Source organism: Camelus ferus, chromosome 2 (assembly GCF_009834535.1).
Source record: "Camelus ferus isolate YT-003-E chromosome 2, BCGSAC_Cfer_1.0, whole genome shotgun sequence".
NCBI classification, from domain to species: Eukaryota; Metazoa; Chordata; class Mammalia; order Artiodactyla; family Camelidae; genus Camelus; species Camelus ferus.
The window spans coordinates 26,871,928-26,892,718 of NC_045697.1; the positions used below are offsets into that span (position 1 = coordinate 26,871,928).

The 20,791-nt window shown below is 40.5% G+C and overlaps 1 protein-coding gene across 1 annotated transcript in view; it reads left to right on the top strand.

Moving 5' to 3' along the window:
• The window catches only part of NWD2 (NACHT and WD repeat domain containing 2), a 165,410-nt gene that overhangs the window by 62,070 nt on the left and 82,549 nt on the right, over window positions 1-20,791 (top strand). The window contains exon 2 of the mRNA XM_006191169.3: window positions 4,332-4,420. Within this exon, the coding sequence (XP_006191231.1) occupies window positions 4,332-4,420 (89 nt within the window). The remainder of the gene's footprint in view (window positions 1-4,331; window positions 4,421-20,791) is intronic.

Genomic DNA, 20,791 nt, shown 5'->3' on the forward strand with positions numbered 1-20,791 from the left:
TAATGATCAGATCAGCTTTCCCTTTTGTTTCGTCTTAGAATTCATCTCCAGCAGCTCTGTGGAGCATCAGACTGCAATGAAAAGAGACAGATAACAGGTCAGTCAGGTAGGAGACTCTGGGACTTTAAGGGTTGAGAGATGGTGAGTACCAAAATAGAGAGTAGCCAGATTCAAAGGATGTTTATGATAAAATTGACAGGATTTGGTGATATTGAAATAAGGAATGGTGAGTGTGATTGGTTGGGCACAGAGGTCTTAGGGGGCATGGAAAGGAGACAGCCTCTGGGAAGCTGCCAGACAAGAAATCAAACAAACAACAACGAAAGTTGGACATGATGTCCAGGCGAATCATTGGCTAAAGGGCCAGGTAAAGAGGGAGAATCCAGGCAAGAGCAAACGTACAGAAACTTGGAAAACCAGGCTGGAATGATGCTTGTAGGTGGATCCTAAGTAAGTTTTCTGAGCTGCCAAGAGGGGAATGACTTTATCTGCTGTCCATACTCTTAAGTTTGGGTGAGGTGGGGGCAGTAAGAGGTTCCAATCCAACATGATCATCTTGGCACTCTTATTTTTAATAAAAATTTGGAATTACTCTAAACCCTTCTTCAAGTAGAATAATGATATTGACTGATAATTCTCCTCCAACTAATGTTCTTCCTGCGGGTAATTCAGATACGGCACAGAGACTGTCATTAACTCTGAAATCATAGAGGAATTATTTAAAGAGCAGCTCTTTAAAAACCTAATAATGCTGCCAAAGTATTAATGCATCTTTTCAAAGCATTAAGCAGCTGGGCAGATACAAATGGATGCAATGACTATAAAGAATAAATGATGATATACCTAGTTTTGATCTACACTTTTTTTAAAGGTCCCTTTTTATGTGTGACATTCTGTGACTTAATTTCTCCTGTCCATGACATTCTCTTGGTTTTTAATTGCCAACCATCCGGGTTTGCTGTCAGTTTGAATCAGGTTTTTTACATAATTAAGCCAGCCTATCTGTCACCCATCATAATTAATCCATTCAATTTTAATTACTTTTCCATTTCCAGAGTCAATCATCCTATATTAATACAAATATAGGAAAATATATGTCATTTTTGTAATATAAGTAATACTACAGAATGCCTGTCATACACTTCCCTCACATTTTTAGAAAGGTTCAACCTAATTTGATAAAATATATTAGTATTGCATTGCCAGAAACACAGAAACCAGAAATCAGTATTTCGTTTCATTCACTCACTTCATGAAGCCGTCTTTCTAAATCCCATCACTTATTCTGCAGAATTTCACAGTCTGGGTTCTGTATCCACCCAGTGACACCCAGGAGGGCTTTCTGTTTCTGGAAGTAATTGCAGAGATGCATTGCGTGTCAGCTCATTTTTGTCACTGGTGCCCGTGTGGGGTTTTACTTTTTCTGTAATTGCACCTGACTCTTATCACTGGGGATGCAGCAGTGAAAGAGAAGAAGGTTCTGAGTTCCATTGAGTTCACTTGGCAGTGGAAGAGACAGATAGTAAACAAATAAAAATCACCAGTCATAATGAGTAGTGTGCCAAGAAGTTCAAGAAGGTGATGTGATGGAGAGTGGTTCTGCAGCCGTGGAGGGCTCAGAGAAGGCCTCTCTGAGGAGGTGGCATTAAAGCTGACACTTGAATGACAGGAGATGCCCTGAGATGATCCTAGGACTAAGCATTCCAGGAAAAAGTCATCCCTAGAGCAAAGGACATGAGAATATAATCCAGGAACCAGATGAACGCCGGGGCTGCTGGAGTGACATGAGCAGGGAAAGTGGCAAGAAGTGAACTTAGAGGGGGAGAGCATTCACGGTGAGGAGTGTGGACTTCATTCTGAGTTCCATGAGGAGCTGCTGGAGGGCTTTAAACCGGAGGGTGATGTGATCAGATTGACATTTTTAAAAGATCAGTCTGACTGCTCTGTGGAGAATGGATTGAAGGGGGCAAGTATGGAAACAGCAAGACGGGGTCCAGATGAGAGAGGAGTCTGGCTTGCACCAGGTGTGCAGAGAAGTAGACTAATTCAGGATTTGTTTACAGATAGATGGAGCCAGAGAATTTATTGATGGGTTGGTTTTTGAAGAGTGTATTATAGAAAGGGAAAATCTGTCACGGATCACTCAGATTTTTGTTGTCTGTTTCATAAATATTAGGATTTCAACACCCCTTAACCATTCTGGAAAGTTACTGCGTTCATCGTTCTCCAGGATTGATTCTTTTGCGCAGCTGCGTGTTCTCCATGGTTAGCGCAGACCGTGGCATTCGGCTCTCTAGATTCAAATCCGAGGTTTCCAACTTAGTGGTTGTACGACCTCAGGCAAGTCTCTTAACCCCTTTATATTTGTTTTCTCTTATAAAAAAGTGGACTAATCATGTTATCTATTTCCTAGGATTATTGACAGCAGTGACTAAGAAAATATGAACAGAAATACTTAGCACACTGCTGGTCTACAGCAAGTACTCAGTAGATGTTAGTAATAGATTCTTTGTTTCTGTCTTGCCCTCCTCACTATTGCACATTCCCATCTCAGTGCCAAGTAATAAGAGTTAAAGTAACATTTTTAAGAAGCAAATAATTTCTACTTCTTACCACTTCATAATTTTTTCATGTATTATTTTGATTCTATTTTTTTTAGAGTATCTCAACAATAATCCTTGTTTAATATATTCCCCAATTCCACATCTGGCAATATGTCTTCATTTGTAAAGTGATGTTTTGTTTGGGTTTTAAACATCTGGAGCCTTTTAGAGAGATTGAATATTATCAGCTTTACTGTGAAGTTAGTGTTTTCAGCCCTTAAAATGGGGTTGGGTGTTGGGGGTGGGAGGGTGGGCATCTGAGCCCAAGATTAGATAAATCATGGAAGAGCTTAATCTGCTGCCTCCATCGGAGCCACGGCAGCACGTGGGCCGTGCTCAGGTGTGTCCTCCTCAGCTGGGTCCTCCTGCTTTCCCTTTGGACTCGGGTCCATGTTGGCTCTCCCGTGGGAAGAGACCCTACTTGTTTGGCTCACAGGGTGATCCAGAAGACCTTGTATTGAATCTTGGATCCCATGTTAACACTGGTTCCCGTCACTCAGTCTGGCTGCAGCTACATCTTAGACTCTCAAGATCGGTTGTTTGCCTCTTAAAACAGGTTCCAAAACAGTAGGAAAGGAGAGTAGGTCAGTGTGGCATATGGTTGAGTTTGCATGGACAGATTGCTTGAGAATAACGGGCACAATCTTTTAAATTGGTTCCTTAGTTATAAATGTGGTATGCAGCTGTTTCATAGTTTTGGCTGGGATTGAGGTACATTTAGCAATTGGTACTTTTCGTGAGATAACACATTAACCTAATTTTTCAAAGCTCTGTTTCTCATCTCTCTCTCTCTGAAGTTAGTTGGGTGAGGAACAGACTCTCTTTGCTATAAGCATCTTACGGCATCAAAATTGACAGGGAGCGTCATCCACCGCGGGTGGCCTTCGAATCCTTTTCTGAGCAAAACAGTCAGCATTAAACACATATATATTCTGTGGTTCTTCTGGTTTCAGGTTGTCTGTTTCTTCTTGTATTTTTTAATGACACAAATAATTTCAAAAATATTTTATTTCAAAGATTTTACACACTGTGGCACAAGTGAAACTATCCCCTCTCTGATACAACAGGTCCCTGAGTCCAGGGTGTGGGCTAATTAAACCGCTGGCCAATCCAATCCACCGGGTGTGGAATCTGCTCATTTGGGATGTCAGCTCCCACAATGTGTCTTGCCTAACTATTGTGCTCATTGCATGGATGCTGTGTGGAATCTTGCAAAAATCAGTAGTTGTAAATACTTTAGGAAATGATGATGGTAGAGAATGATAGGTGGGTTTTTTTAGAAATCGGTAACTAGATTAATCAGTGAGTCTGTCTCTGTGTGTTTTGAAATGTTTACACTTAATGGGGTTAAAACATCTGATAACCCTACAAGTTTTCCTTCTACCTCTTCCAAAGACAGTGTGGTTGTGGCTATTTAAGAGCTCCATGTGAGGGCCTTACATAGGCATAAAGAATCACCAGTGAATTCTCTGCTCTGCCAGCATCCACAGAACTTCCCCAGGGGGCTCCCATCCATTCTGTGGGATTCTTGTGCATGCCTGGTAGATCTCAGCTCTGCTTTCTCTGTGAAGAGCAAGTCTCCTCCAGCAGGCAGTATCCCATCATTTCACAATACAGGACCCCGACTTGATTACGTTAATGTTTCATTGTAAGCTTTCTTTTTTTCCAGAAATACATACATATGTGGACGTAACTCGCTTTCTATTTGTTTGCTTTTCTACCCCACAGACACGGGAGCAGAAAGACAGGCACTAAGAGAAAATGTGTATCCTAAACTGAGAGAATTCTGCAGAGAAAACTATGGATTAGAATTTCAGGTAATTATGCAATTAATTTCATTTTTTAATTATATCAGCTTAATAATGTTTGTTTCTTGTCACAGCTTGGCTGTTATAAAAGACAAATTTTAAGTGCCCCCCCAATTTAATTTTTTAAGCATAGGTGAAAAGAAACACTGTAAAATGGAAATTAAAGTATTTAGTCATTTTTGATGTTCTGCACTTTTATGCTCTGCTTGTTGGCCCCTACCTGGTATTGGCTCGTCTTTTTCTTCGAACATGCTTATTTGGTTGTTTTGATGCTCTTAACTATTCTCAAAAAATTGAAGGTTTCGGAGCACCTGCCTTTAAGCTAGGATCTCTAGAAATGTTTTGCATCTAAAAATTGGGACCAAATTTCTCACAAGTATTTCTTTTTAGCAGCCTGGCCAGTCCTTGCCTTCTGTTCTACCTTTTAGTTTTTATTCACATTGTAGAAGATCCTTTTTCCTGAGCATTTTGGGGATTTGCCATTTACTAAAAAAAAAATTATTCAGCCTTTCAAGAGATGGTACCTGTGCGTGTCATTGCTAAAATTCATAAACATCTGGGCATTTGTAGACACCAGTGATTGGCCACCTAATAGAAAAGTACTAGGAGATATTGAACGTATCTTGGAGATCCAAAAAATTGTAAAGTAAATGGTTCCTGCAACAGATAGCATTATTTAGTCAGAATTTTTCAACCTCATTTACAATGGACATCTGAACTCTCCAGTGCTTACTCAACTACGTGTTTACATTGTGAAGTAAGGAATATGGACTAGAGGTTCGTGGTGTAGGTGCGCAAAATGTGCCGTTGTTAACGGAGGAACATTTCACCCTTTGTTTCCTCCTGAATACAGCTGACCCTTGAACAAAGCAGGGGCTAGGAGTGCTGACCCTCCACACTGTTGAAAATCCACAGATTTCTAATTTGAAAAAGTGGATCAAGAGATTTTAGGGCATGTCCAGGTTCACCCAGTTGGTGGATGGCAAAGCCAGGCTCAAAACTAGATCTCTGAATACTGAACTGTAGCTTAATTATAATATACCACATGGCTACCAACATAATAACAAGATCCAAATTGATGGACATGATTTGCACTTTCTATATATTTTATATTGGTTGTTAGGAAAATCAAACAGTATAAGGTATAAAACACTCTACTTGGATGACAATGTTAGCTACATTGCCTATTTACATTGATTTTTTAAAAATTTTATTGTGTAAAAGCTAAATTCCATATCCTTTAATTCTATTAACAGCTCAGCTTTATAGATGGGTACAAGAGGCTCAGAGATTTTAAATGAATTCCTTTGAATATATACCCAGAAGTGGGATTGCTGGATCATATAATACTATAGCATTTATTGAAAAAAAATCTGCACATAAGTGGACCCACACAGTTCAAAGCCATGTTTGTTATTCAGGGGTCAACTGTATATAGTTTATCATGGTATACTTCATAATGCCTTCTAATGTGACACATAGAATAATAGTCTCAGAATGACTTCAACCCCAATGCATAGTGTCAGGCAGCAGCCAGCCATTATGACACACATATTGAATAGTCACCATTTACTTGAAAAATGGTAAACCTAAATTCCTTGTTGTGAGCTCAGCACTACTTTCTCTGAGGAATCGGGTTCTGCTGATAACAAGGTCTCAACTGTTATAAAAATTCTGGTATGCCAAGGACTTAGACATTCCCTGGGGACACAGTTACTATAAAGAAATGTGTCCAAGCATATTAATCCATCTTTGAGTTTGGGTTTGCATCCTTTTTGTCAGTAGAAGAAGGTTGAACTTTGGAACAGCCTCCATAAAACATGGTATTGATTGGGATTAGTTGAGGAGAAAAATGTATTTCCCAAATTATAAGTAGACACAGGAGAAGACAGATAAAGCCAAAGGAAAACCTTAGAAGGCCAGGTCCACAGACTAAATTGATGGCAAAGATCATTCCTGGCAAATATATTGAATCAGTCACTGAGATGCTGGACAGCAGTGGAAACAACATTGGACAAATTATGACATGGAACTGAGCCCCAGCTCTTGACTATGAGTGACTTAACCCACCACCGGTCCTTTAGTTCAGTGTCTAAAACGGGCGTGGTGACAGCTTACACACCTGAGGTTTTGTTGAGAATAAAATATGCTAGGTTGCATTTGCTTCCCACCTTCTAAGCTCAAGTATATAGTATCTGAATCAAAGAATATATTTTTAGTATAGTCTTTTTTGGTAGGTTGATTATAGACCTCCCTGAGTTTATGTTTTCTAGAGAGATGGTTCTTTTTCCTCAACCTTAGCAAAATGTACCAGAAGCTTCATGACAAACCAACTTACCCATACAGTATTCTGTATTCCATCCTTATACATTGGACCCAGGACAAATGCACTTCCTGGAGTTACTCAGATATACCAGTCTATGTCGTGCTTTCTTGCCTTTGCTGTTCTCGTCACCTACAGTGCTTTTCAATCTGGCTCTCCACTTCCTAGGTCCTACTCACTCTTGAGACTCTTGCTACCTGATCTAAAGTCATACCCCTCTTCTCACCCACTTTGCACCTGTGTGTCCTCTGTTTGGTTCCTTGAACACATCAAGCTCATTCCCATTTAAGGACCTTGCCCTTGCTGTTCTCTTTCTGTAGGAATGCTCACCCTCTCCTATCACATGGGTGCTTTCTTATTGTCCTTCAAGTCTGAAATGTCACTTCCTAGAGATGCTTCCCTAAGGACCCAAACTCGAGTTACTCCCTAGATGTGCTCATTTACATCATCCTGTTTTAGTTATTTGCATAGCGTATGTCAGTGTTGGAGATTTTTCTTGTTTACTGATTATTGGCTTGCTTCTTGTCTTTCTTTCACTAGATTGTAAGTTCTGCAAGACCAGGGACTCATCTGCCTTCATGACAGCTACATTCTTGGTCCTAGAATAGTGCCTGGCATGTAGTAAAACTCCATATGTATATGTTGAATGATTGAGTGAGCGTACAAATGAATGAAGTGTCAGCCCAAACATTACTTGCTTAAAGAAACCTTCTCTGATTCCCCTGTCCCTCCCAGGTTATGCCATGTAACCTCCTCTTTGCTGCATCCTGTGTCTAACTCCCAGTCATTCATCCAGTTCATTCAAAAAGTGTTTGTTGACCATCGACCACATGCCAGTCAGCATTCCAAGTGCTGGGAATACAGGCGCAAACCAATCAGACCCTCTTCTTATGGAGTTGCCAATATTGTTGAGAGAGGCAGATAATAAATGATCAATTCCAGTGTGAGAGATGCATTTCATTGAGTAAATGCTTTTAAGAAAAGTAAAGCAGAATTAAGGGAGGGAGGGAAATGCCAGGTAGTCAGAGATGGACCCAGCAGTTAGACAGCCTCTGAGCAGAGACCTGCAGAAAGGGATGGAGCAAGCCATGCAGACGTTTTGGGAGGAGAGTTCCAGGCACTGACAACCAGGAGTAGGGTCTGGGGGGAGCGTGTTTAGAATATTCTAGGAAAAACAAGCCAAGTGGGAGTGGGGTTGAGGGAGTAAGGGAAATAATTATAGAAGATGACATCAAAGTCAGATCACACTGGACCTTATGAACTAAGATTAAGGATTTAGAATCGTACTGAGTAAAGAGGGAAAGAGTGACATGATTAATGTTTAAGAGATTCACTCAAGCTTTGTGAGGGGACTGGAATTGGGGGAGAGGAGGGATGGCAGAAGCAAGAAGACAGTGCAAGTACAAAATGATGTTGGTGAGGACTAGAGTGAGTGTGGAGATAAGGAGACAGCTGGTTAGGTAACTGTTTCTTCGCCCGTCCGTAAGGTCTAGCAGTTCTCAGGACTGGGATTCTGTCTTATTCCGCTTTCCCAATGATTAGTCAAGTACCTGGCACATGGTAGGCCACTTAGGTAAATCTTTATTAAACTAAATTGACAGACTGGAGTTACATTTTAAGCAGGGCCATAGACTTTTATCTGCTTGCCTGTTTGACAAACTGTTTTCTAGCATTTCCTCTATTTTTTTCATTTAAACTAACATTTAATGAAAAGGCACCAGCCTCTCTGATTACGTGAATTTCAGCTAGTTCTGTGTGTAATACACGTGGTTGATTGCTCAGAGGTGGAAACACTGAATAGAAAGAAGGTCAAGCCTACTCAGAGCAAGAAACACGCTCAGAGAAGGACAAGGTGTTGAAATAATGTTATTTGATTTGCCAGTGTTCAGTAGGTGCCCTTGGCTGCAGAGAAGAGGATAGAAAGGAAGAACAGGGGAATAAACTGGGAAAAATAAAGACAGATTTGGGCAAAAGCAGGTGGTGCAGGACCCAATAAAGAAAGGGCCTGTAATTACATGCACAGGTGCCATCCGTCCTTGCTTTTCCTCTCCATCCGCCCTGCAGAGACCCTGATCCAACCCTCACTGCTTCAAAAAATTCGATAAACAAAGAGCATCTTAACTGACCTTGTTCTCTGTTTACGCACAACAGGTTGCAAGTCCTTGAGGGAGAGACTAGCTCTCACTTATTTTTAAGTCCCCAGGACCTGGAAGAGTGTTTGACATTTAGTGGGGTTTCATAAAGTGTGTTAAGCAGGACTGCTGACACCATCATCTGACTTGAGTTTTTCTATACATCACCAGGGTAACCTTACTTAAATGTCATGTTGTCAATTCCTTTGCTTAAAATCTTTTAATATCTCCCTGCTGCCTACAGGGGTCCCTCTTTAATGTGATCCCTGCTGCCTCTCCTACTTCATCTGCCATTTTTTCCCAACATAAATACTCCGTGCCAGTCAGGCCATCCTCGGCCTGTCTGTAGAGCGCGTCTTGCCATCTGCTTATTCCTAACTGCAAAATCTCATTCGCTGATCTATTTCAGTTCTCCCCTCTTTTCAGAAATGTCCTTTCTCCTCTACTGCCTGCCCTTCCAAATCCAGCTAAAGGCCTAGCTTTCTAAGAAGTCTTTTCTGATTCCCAGATATCCCCCTGCCATGCCCTGAACTCCTATAAATCTGCCCCACCCCATTCCCACTGGTACCCTGGGCAGGAGTAAACCTGATTAGGACAAGGACCTCTGCAGGGGGTACTTGACTCATCTGGACACTTAGCTACTGTTCCTTTTCCTTCACCTTTAACATCCAGTAAATCCCAAAGACCTGTGGATTCCACCTCCCCAAATATTTCTCCAGTCTGTCCTGTCTGTTCAGGTCTATATTATTGTCATCTTGACTATTGCAATAGATACTCTGCTGGTCTGTTTACCTTCATCTCTTCCTTCTTCTCCCCAACATCAACCCCTCTACCTACCTTGACCACCTAGTGCATCTGCCACACTGCTGCAGGGGTGTTTCTGAAATGCAGATCTGACTCTTATCTACCAGAATTCTGCACTTCTTAGCATGGCTTTCAGGGTTCTACTTTCCACTCCTGTCTACCCCTGAGGTCTTATCTGTCCCCTCCCCAGCAGGTGGCCTGTTTTAGCCTTTCTCATCTACATTCAGTCCCCAGCAGGTTCTTCCTCTTCCCTGAGTCCTCACACCCACTGGGCCCTCTGTGTCGGGTGCCCTTAAATTGTCCCCCGTGCTGATGACTAGAAAATTTTCTACTTATTCTTTAAGAAATAGTGAACTTCCTTCTTTAAGATTCTGTGGTGCTTTATTCCTAATCATTTAATTGCACTTGTCACATTGTTTTAATTACTTGTTTTTTATTGGCATATAGTTGATTTGCAATATTGTTTCAGGTGTACAGCATAGTTATTTGGTTTTATGTATACATATATCTGTATATATATATGCATATATGTGTGTATATACGTGTATATATATTTATTCCTTTTTTGATTCTTTTCCATTATAGGTTATTACAAGATATTGAATGTAGTTCCCTGTGCTGTACAGTGGAAAATTGTTGTTTATCTATTTTATATATAGTAGTTAGTATCTACACATCTTGAATTCCCAATTTATTCCTTCCCACCCCCTTTCCCCCATGGTAACCATAAGTTTGTTTTCTATGTCTATGAGTCTGTCTCTGTTTAGTTACTTTTAAAATGTCCTTTCCCCAGGAACTAGGAGCTTATAGAGGTCAGAAATCATATTATTTATAATCTATATATCACTAGTCTTTTTTAGAGCACCTGGTTCACATTATATACATAATAAATATTGGTTGATTAAAATGAATTTGTTCATTAAATGAGTAAGACCCAGAAGCTGAGAGTCTAGACCAGTACTGTGCAAAAGAAGTATAATGTAAGTCATAGATGCAAGCCATAATTGCAATTAAATTTTCTAACTACATTTTAAAAAGTAAAAAGAAACAGAAATCCTTTAAGAATCTATTTTATTTAAGCCATTTATATCCAAAATGTGATTTCAACATGTAATCAATACAAAAATTATTAATGAGTTATTTTACATCTTCTTTTTATATTAAGTCTTCAAAGTCCAGTACGTATTTTACACTCACAACATATCCCCATTCAGACTGGCTACGTTTCAGGAACTTGACAGCCATATGTGTCCAGTGGCTCCTGGGCTGGACTGTGATGTTCTAGATGGAGGTGGCATCAGAGTGAGGTCATTCTAACTGGGATGAGAGCTGAGTGCCAGTGATTGACTCAAGCTGGTGCCCGTGTGTGAGGATCCTCATATCATCATCTCCAGCTCTTTGCCCTCCATAGTTACATGAAGATAATTCTGGTTTTTTGAGTGTTAAAATAATCTAAAATGGAACCCATCCTTTTTGCTTTTCCCAGTTACTCAATTGCTACTATTTCCCAGGCTCCAGACTTTAAAATCTTGGTGCATAGTTCATTCGTCACCCTTTACAAGCTGGACCCAAACTGCCCTGTTCCCGCTGATTCACCTGCCACAGTGTTTCTTTAGAAATTCACTTTGTCTTTCCACTTCACAAGTCTCTGTCCTTACTCAGGCTCCCATTTCTTAATAGCTGAGTGACTGTGGCAGTATTTTTGAATCTGTCCTTACCTTGGGTGTTTTTGTGTTCTGGTTCAGACTGTACATAGCTGCTCGAATAATCTTCTTTAAGTATTTACCAGATTTCATTCATTCTGAGATGCACGTTTTCCGACATTTTTACTTCTCAGAAATCAGGATTCATCTTACAAACAAATAGGTGCATCCCAGTGCAACTGGCTGGCAGTGCATTTCTCTTTCAGTGGAATGTGCAACATTGGAGCAGCCTACTACTGGTGATACTAGATTCAATAAAATGCAGCACATTATGTCATGTGTGGGGTATACTGGAAACAGCATACATTTTTCTGTTAGAAAGACTGGGATTCAAATTCTCGGTCTGCAAATTACCAGTCCTGTGACTTTGGGCAGATTGCTTGATCTCTTTCACACCTAGTTGATCCCTCTGTGAAATGAATAGGATAGTGTTCATCTTCCAGGATTGTTAGGAGAATTCAGTGAGATAACACAACATGCCTGGCACATGGAAGGCACTCAATTATTCATGTGCATTTTTCTTTTGCCTTTCAATACAGTAAAAGACTTTGGATCAAGGCATCTGTCTGTCTGAGGGGTCCTTAGTGTCTGGTGCAGATGGAAGGGGAATTGGAAGAACAGTGAAGAAATATCTCTTGCATCCAAGAAAGGATTATGTAGCAAGACAAAATCCTTGGAGTTCACACTATTAGCCTGAGAGAAGATTTCTCTAAATTCCTTTAATCCCTTCTTTAGTATGTCAACCAGTACTTAGGACTCTGCCCCTGGAGATCTAACATATAGAGAAGAGGTCCCAGCTGGTTAATGAGAGCAGGACCGACCCACCCGATGTGGTCTCTAGGAGAATGGTGGAAGGAGACCAGGGAGGCGCAGAGTTTGCTAGACTTGCCTCGCCATCCCCTTTCTCTGAGCTCTGCTTCAGAAAGGGGAGGTAGGTGGATCGGTAACACTGAGGGCAGCTTGCCTCTGCTCTCTACTTAGGACTCTGGAAAGAGAGATCACCTTACAACAGTCACCCCCCCCCGCCCCCGCCAATAGACCTGGGCACAGCTACATCATGACCAGGACAGCAAGAGACCAGGAGGTTTAAATTCCCAAGCTGCCCTCAGTTACTATGTGTCCCATATGCTGAGTTAAGAGCCACTGTTAGTCTCCACCACAGGGAGAGGTGACCACACAAAAGACCTGGGGTGAGAAAACTGGATGGAGCATGGGCCCAGGGTTTGGAACTTATCCACAGCAGGGGACGGTGGCCTGGGTTGTCTGCAGAGCAACACCAGGCTCTGACCAAGCTGAGAGGGAAAGGCCAGTCCATGGGTTACAACTGCCCCAAGCCCAAGCCATGATGCCCCCAACCAGCGGGTGTCACCCGGGGACTGTGCCCTAGAAATCCACTTTTCCCCTTCAGGATAGGAGGCACCCAGACATTACCTCAGGAAAAGGAGCAAGGGAAGGGGGGAGCTGTAGGCTTTTGAGAGAGTCAGCATCTTGATTCAAGAGAGAATAAGCACTTCAAAAAGTCCTCGAAAACATCAGTTCAAACTAAGATTTCAGCCGACTAGAACTGAAAGCTCACTTTATCCTGATAACCAGAGGACAGAGGCTTAGGCTGGAGACCCAAACTAGCTTTGGACAAGATAAAAGAAGCTACGTTTTCTAAGCACATCAAAGTTGTAGGCCAAGTGAAATTATGCGAGTCTTTTATTAGCTTGATCTTACTAATGTTTACTGAACAAGATGATTACTTAGCCTCACGGTGAAGGCTCACCATCAGTTGTGTTCACTTGCTTCCCCTCCCCGGCCCTCTGTCCTGTCGAGCACAATCTCCTTCTCTGTACACATTTTTTTCTCCCAACTGCCTGCCTGCTCAGGAATCTCGGAATGCATTTTGCCTCCTGAGTTGCCAAAATCCGTCCTTGGCTTTCTAATTGACAGGCCATGTTGTGATGCCCTTGGTCCTTTCTCCACATTGTCAACTAATCACTCCTTCTCCATTTTCTGTTAATCAAATGTATGCTGCTTTCTAGAGGGAAGTGCATCTCCCCTCATTGAATCACACATCGTTCTGCTCAGGCCAGCGCTTCAATTTGTCTGGCTCACTTCGCATTTCAGTTCTGTCCATCAAAGCCTGGACAGGGCTTACCAAGTTGATATTCTGTAAAAGTCTTAGAAGCCTGTTACCTCATCCTTCTCCCTTCCATGGGCCAGTTTATAAAAAGGGGGAAGGAAGATTAATAGAGAAGATAAAAGGGAAGGAAAGGACTATTATCATCATTGACCTTCCTTGCTCCTGTTGAATTGTAAATATTGGCTCAACATTTCTGCAGTGTGGAATGTCTCTTCAAGGATCCTCGGGCCTGACTTCCCAAGATAGCATTACTGGTCCTCCTTTCCTTTGTGCATATAGGCCATCTTATATAAAGCAGTCGCATTGTGGGAAACTCCAGAGTTTGCTGAATATTTAGCACAATTTATTCTGCTAAATTGTGGCTGTTTGATTACCCGAACTCTAGAAATCACCAAAAAGATTAGTCCCTCAATAAACAGAATGAGAGATCCCCATTTGCAGGTCACCTCTAAGTGTCCCAGTGGAGTCCAGTCACCATGAAGCCTTTCTCCAGTTCCGAACACAGGGTAGCTCTTTCCATCCTCATTTTCTGTCTCTGATGGGAAGGAGAGGAGACCTTATTAACAAGTCCCTGCACAGTTAAAGAACTCTTGTTTAAGAGGCCCACTTTGTCAATATTTAGTTATAAACCACTGAAAAAGTAACTTAAGCTAAGTTCTCTTATTTGTAAAGCAAAGTGGTTCTTCAACCTGATCTTGTTTCCTTCCAGCTCCCAAAATGATGATGCTGTGAGTGGATCGGCTTGGTGTGGGCAGGCCGGGTCCTGATCGGCTCGGTGTGGGCAGGCCGGGTCCCTTGCGTCTTTGCAGTGCTGTTCTGTCTAGAAGGGCCTCTTACCCTCTCTGAAGAACAGTCTCCTATGCATGTATCCTTCAGGTCCAGGCTTCTGTCTTGCTTCCTCACCGATGTCTACCCAAATCGCCAGGGTAGATTAAGGTGCTTGCTCCCATGGGCATCATTCATTTATTCACAGACATTTATTGAGCCTCTGCTCTGCGTCAGGCTGAGTTGAGGGTGCAGTGGATGCCATAGTGTTGAAAACAGTCCCTGCCCTCATGGAGTCTAGTCTCACAGAGAATGTAGTCATCCACAGGGGCCAGGGTGATGCTTGCTGCGGAGGAAATTCAGGGAGCTCTGGACGTGCATAATGCGGGGGTGAGGATGCGTCATTAAACCTAGAGGCGTCAGAAAGGGCCGCTGAGGACCTGGTGTCTGTGCTGAACGCTGAAGAATGGGTCGATGGAGATGGCCAGGTTAAAAAGAATATTTCAGTCAGAAGGAACATTCATAAGCAAATTTGGGGAAGGAACTTTAACATTATGTAGTACTCACTGCCTGCCAGGCACTTACTCTCAGCACAATGTGTACATGAACGTGCTTAGTCGTTGCTGTGAGCCAAGGAGGTAAATTCTATCTTCCACATTTCATTCAATAAGGACACTCAGAAATATAGAAGTAAATAATTGCAAGAGATCCCACAGCTAATAAATGGCAGAGTCAGAATTTGAACTAAAGCAGTTTGTCCCAGTGCCTGTGCTCTGAACTACTGTACCAAAAAGCCTATTTTCATACATTCACAAAAACTGATAGAGATAGGTATAGGAATGTAAGTATAAGTGTAATGTATGCATGTAAATATACAGACTCACACATACACACGTTACACACGCACGTATTTGAGGAGTATGTGTACAGCCAGAACCTGACCCATGAGGGAGAACATGGCATCAGATGAGTTTGGAGAGCTGGGCGGGGACTAGGTGGTGGAGGATCTCACAAATTAGGTCATAGCTTCTAGGCACTGTCGTCAAGGTGACGAGAAGCGCTGTGAAATAATGTGAACAGCCTCTACTACTTGCTACTACCTGTGTGATTCCAAGCAAGTTGCTTCTCTAAGCCTCAACTTTCTCATCTATAAAACAGGGATAATATTTCTGTCTAGTCCTAAGTTTAAGGAGTAAATAAGTTACTCTGTATAGTGTCTGGAAGAATGAAAGGAAATCTTAGCTATGGCGATCAGATTTGCATCTTAAAAAGACCCCGCTGCCTGCAGTGTAGTGAACGGATTAGAAGGAGCAAGTACGGAAGCAAGGGGCTAATTAGGGAAGCCCCCGAGGGATACAGGCACACGTACACTCAGGCTCCCTCCCATATGGTGGTTGCTGAAATCCCACCGACAGGAACAGAGCCAGCTTGGGGTTTTTCACTCAGGCGCACTGTTTGTTTGTGGCCAGGTGTCCTGCCCCGAAGGAAGTTGGTATCCAGTTGCACCTGGGTCCGGTTCCTTTATGCGGCGAGCTCAGACTCCAGCACAGACTCAACACAGATGCTCAGTGGCTCCTGGCTTGCAGCTTCTCTGCCTCTAACAACTCCTGGTACCTTCTCTCCGTCCCCAAGTTCATTCAGCCTTGATAGTCAGAGGCCTGCCTTTGTGAAGGGCTTAGTTCTTCCTTACCATCACACTGTGACTGTTAGGGCTGTCCAGCAGCTGAATATCCAGGACACAGAGGCTTCAGGTCTGAGCTGTTAGTCGTCTTTTTGAGGCTTTGGATGAAGCCTCATCCTACCTCATACCGTTGGATCCTCTTTCTTTCTGGTGATCGTGTGTGACACTAGGACCAGCCAGTTCTGCCTGGGCTCGATTTAGGACCTGATTTTCCCAGAAATGTCTATCTTAGTCATGCTGCCATACAGCCTAGTCAGATTTGTCAGGACCAAGAGAAAAATTGCTGGTGACCTAAAGTCGTCAGTGTTTGCCGTTGTTCTAGTAAAAGTGTTGCCGTGCATGGTGTGGACCTCAAAAGGAGTTTTTTTTTTTTCCTTGCACCCCATGCATCTGGGGACAGTCATTCTAACTAGAGCAAGAATTGACAGATCTATAAGTATTAACTTACTACTGGTAGACAATATCTGACCCAGGCTGAGGTTTAAGACTCCTCCCTGCTTACTTTCTCCTGAGATGAGCATTCTGGTAACAGGACGCAACTACTAAAATACAGTTGAATGAGTGCTGTCTTCACTTCTGTGTTGACCTTGAAAGTTATGTCCATAGCACAATAATGTCCTGTTCAGAGCTTTCTGGGCCTGCTTTGTGTTCTTCTGAATATTTTCAGTGGTGTCAGATGTAAGAATAGATTGTGATTTTTTTCAAAGAGTTAAAGGTCTTTTCAAAGCCATATCTTACAAACATAAAGGCCAGGGAGGTTAAAGAAATGTCATTTTAATAAAAACAAACTCCCAACTATAAAGTGATGAGAGTTTTTTCAACACAAAATGAGGTAATTCCTACAGAGGAAGTGTCCGGAGCAACAGCAGAATCATTGGAATGAGTGCGTAGCCTCCCATCCTAATAACTTGAACAGCCTTCGTTTCAATAGTGTGTTTGTTTGAAAACAAAATCAGACATATTGTCTCTGCAGTTACATTTTTGTTTTGCATTCAGTTAGTGTCACGTGGCATAGGAAAATTGAGAAGGAAAATGTTTTGGAAAATATTTAAATTCAAAGACTCTGAAGAAAGGAAAGGCCATTATGAACTGAAATTTGACCTTTTTGTTTTGTTTTGGTAAAGGGTAAGGTTATTATTTGTTTCTTACAGGTTGCTTTACTGATTGTTCAGGAATCTTGGTATTTCAATGATTATGTCTAATTTCAAGCGGCAAAATTTGTTAGGGCATTTAATTGCTGGCTTTTTGTTTTCAGACCAATTCAGCACCTTTTAATAAGCATGATAAATTTGCTTCCCTAAGAATATTTTTAAACAAGTTGGATGGTTTTAAGCGAAAAAAGATCAAATCAAATTACTTTCCTGAGCTTTTATACTTAATGATGAAATAAGTAAAGGCACAGAAGATGTGCTGTCAACAAGGTAGTATTCCAATAAATAGTAAATTAGATTCCAGTGTCTGCAGTGCCTGGACATTAGGCCAAAAGCTTAAGCTTAATTTTTTAAAGTACGTAATAAATCTTGTCTCGTTGAGCACTTTGGGTTCCAACTGCTTCTTGCCAGTTATTGATCATGTGGACAGAGGCATCTGTTTGCCCGTAATGGCGTTTTGTGTTGCATAAGCGAGATGTTTCATCTATTTATTTCATCTTTATCTTCACAGTTGCTTGATTTTATTTTTCATCATTTTCCGCTCATAAAGACATTTGAGAAGGAACAATATAAGGGAGAAAAGCTGGAAGTAAGAGAATATTTAAACAAAGCTACTAAAGCAAGGCGACATGGGTTATAAAGGCCTGGATGAAGGCAAGTGGTGGCCAAACTTTAAGGAAATGACAGATGCATGGACTATTATAAAAGACTCCCATAGGTGGCAAATAGATCATGTGACGCTTAGGCTTCTGTTTAAAAATATAAATGAAAGCCTTGTTTTGACTTTTACCCTGGTCATTCGGTCCACATATGTTTAGTTAGATCTTAGTGCTTAGCTCTTAGTATACTAGGTGCTTGACTTAAACATATTCTGTTCTTGCACTCAATTCTGTGAGTAGGAGATGTAAGACCTGTAGAAAATCACAGTACAAGCTAGATGTGCAAAGTGTCATTGAGTTATAATTCAGTTCACATATCATAAAATTTGCCCATTTAAAGTGTACAGTTCAGTGGTTTTTAGTGTATTCACAGTTGTATAAGCATTACAAAGTCAATTTTAGAACATTTCCATCACCCAAAAAAGAAATTCTGTCCCCTTTGGCTGTCACTCCCTAATTGTCCTATTCTGCTCTCTCCCAGCCCTAGCCAACCATTCATCTACTTTTTGACTCTGTAGATTTGCCTAATGTAGACATTTCATATACATGGAATCATACAGCCGGTGGTCTTTTGTAACCAGCTTCTTTCACCTAGGATACTGTTTTCAAGGCTTAGCCATGTTATATTATGTATCAGTACTTCATTACTTTTTATTGCCAGAAACTACTCCATTGGGTGGCTGTATACCACATTTTATGTATCCATTGATCACTTGATGAACACTTGTATTCTTTCCACTTTTGGGCTATTATGAATAATGAATGCTGTTATGAACATTCATGTACAAGTTTTTGTCTAGACATAGGTTTTCATCTCTCTTGGGTGTATACCTAGGAGAATTGCTGGATCATGGAGTAACTGCCATACTATTTTATATTCTCTCCAGCAGTGTATGAAGTTTCCAGTTTCTCCACATCCTTATGAACACTTCTTGTGGTCTTTTTGATTATAGCCATCCTAGTGGGTGTGAAGTGTTAATTTCATTGTAGTTTTGATTTGCAATCCCCTGATGACTAATGATACTATCTTTTCATGTGTCTATTGGCAATCTGTATATATTCTGTGAAGAAATGGTTACTCACTTCTTTTGTCCATTTTTAATTGGGTTGTCTTATTTTGTTGTGGGAGTTTCTTATGTATCCTAGATACAAATATATTGTCAAATATGATTTGCAAATATTTTCTTCCATTCTGAGGGTGCTCTCTTCCCTTACTTGACAGTGTCTTTTGAAGCATAAACTTTTTTAATTTGAAGAAGTCCAATTTATCTTTTTTGGGGGGGGGGTTACTTTTTCTTTCCTGTAATATCTAAGAAACCATTGTCAAATTCAAAGTCACAAAGATGTTTTCTATAAAACTATAGTTTTAACTCTTAATTTATGTCTTGATCTATTTCTACTTTTTATATATGACATGTGGTAAAGGATTAAACTTTGTTCTTTTGCATGTAGATGTCCAGTTGCCTCAATACTATTTGTTCATTCTTCATTGAATTATTTTGGCACCCTTCTTGAAATCAGTTGACCATAAATATGAGAACTTATTTAAGGGTTTTCAGTTATATTCCATTGAGTATACTTAATGCCAGTATCACACTGTCTTAATTATTGCAGCTTTATAATAGGTTTGAAACCTGGAAGTGTGAGTCCTCCAACTTTGTTCTCCTTTTACAAGATTGTTTTGGCTATTCTGGATCTCTTGAATTTCCGTATGAATTTTAGGAGCAGCTTTCTGTAAATAAGCCAGCTGGGAGTTTTATACTGATTGCATTGAATCTGTAGATTAATTTGGGGAGTATTGCTATCTTAACAATATTTAGTCTCCTAATCCATTTATATGGGATGTCTTTCAATGATATTTAGTAATTTTCAGAGTATAAATTTTGCATTTCCTTTGTTAAATTTATCCCTAAGCTTTTTATTCTTTCTGATGCTTTTTAAAATGGACTTTTACAATCTTAGGTTGCTCACCGCTAGCACATAGAACAATTGGGTTTTATATATTGATCTTGTATCCTAAAACCTTGCACTACTCATTGGTTCCAACAGTTTAGTGGTTTCTTTAGGGTATTCAATATTCAAGATTATGTCATCTATGAATAAAGGTAGATCTACTTCTTCCTTTCCTATATCAATGCATTTTATTTCTTTTTCTTGCCAAGTTGCCCTGGCTGGAATCTCCAGTATGGTGTTGAATAAAGATGATGAAGGTGGATATCTTTCTCTTGCTCCTAATCTTAGGAGGAAAGCTTTGTCTTAAGTATGGTGTTAGATGTAGTTTTTTCATCCATGACTTTCATTCAAGTTGAGAAAGTTAATTTCTATTCCTGGTTTGTTCAGTGTTTTGTTTTGTTTTTTTTTTTTTTTTATCATGAAGGGGTGTTGGATTTTGTCAGATGTTTATTTCCATGTCTGTTGAGATTGCCCATGAGGCTTCTGCCCTTTATTAATACATAGTGTCCTCCATTACTGGATTTTCTGATGCTAAACCAATACTGCCTTCCTGGGATTCATCCTTCTCAGCTGTGTTGTATAATCCTTTTAATATGCTGCTGTGTTAGGGGTTTTGGTATTTTTGTTGAGAATGTTTATTTTCATAAGAGATAATACTTTGTATTTTTCTTGATACTTTTGTCTGGCTTTGGTACCAGGATCACACTGGTCTCATAAATTTGGGAGGTATTCTCTTATAATTTTTGAAGACTAGATAATTGGTATTAATTCTTTTTTAAATATTTGGTAGAATTCACCAGTGCATCCATCTGGCCCTAGGCTTTTCTTTCTGTGTTACGATTTAGTCTCTCAACTTATTAAAAATGTCTTCACATTTTCTATTTTGTCTTGTGTCAATTTATTTAACTTATCTCTCTAGGAATTTTTTTATTTCATCTAAGTAATCTAACTCATTAGCATACAGTTGGCCATAGTATTCTCTAATAATCCTTTTATTTCTGTAAATTCAGTAATAATGGCCTCTCATTCACCTTTGATTCTAGGAAATTGACTCTTTTTTTCTTTTTTTCATTTTGTTGAT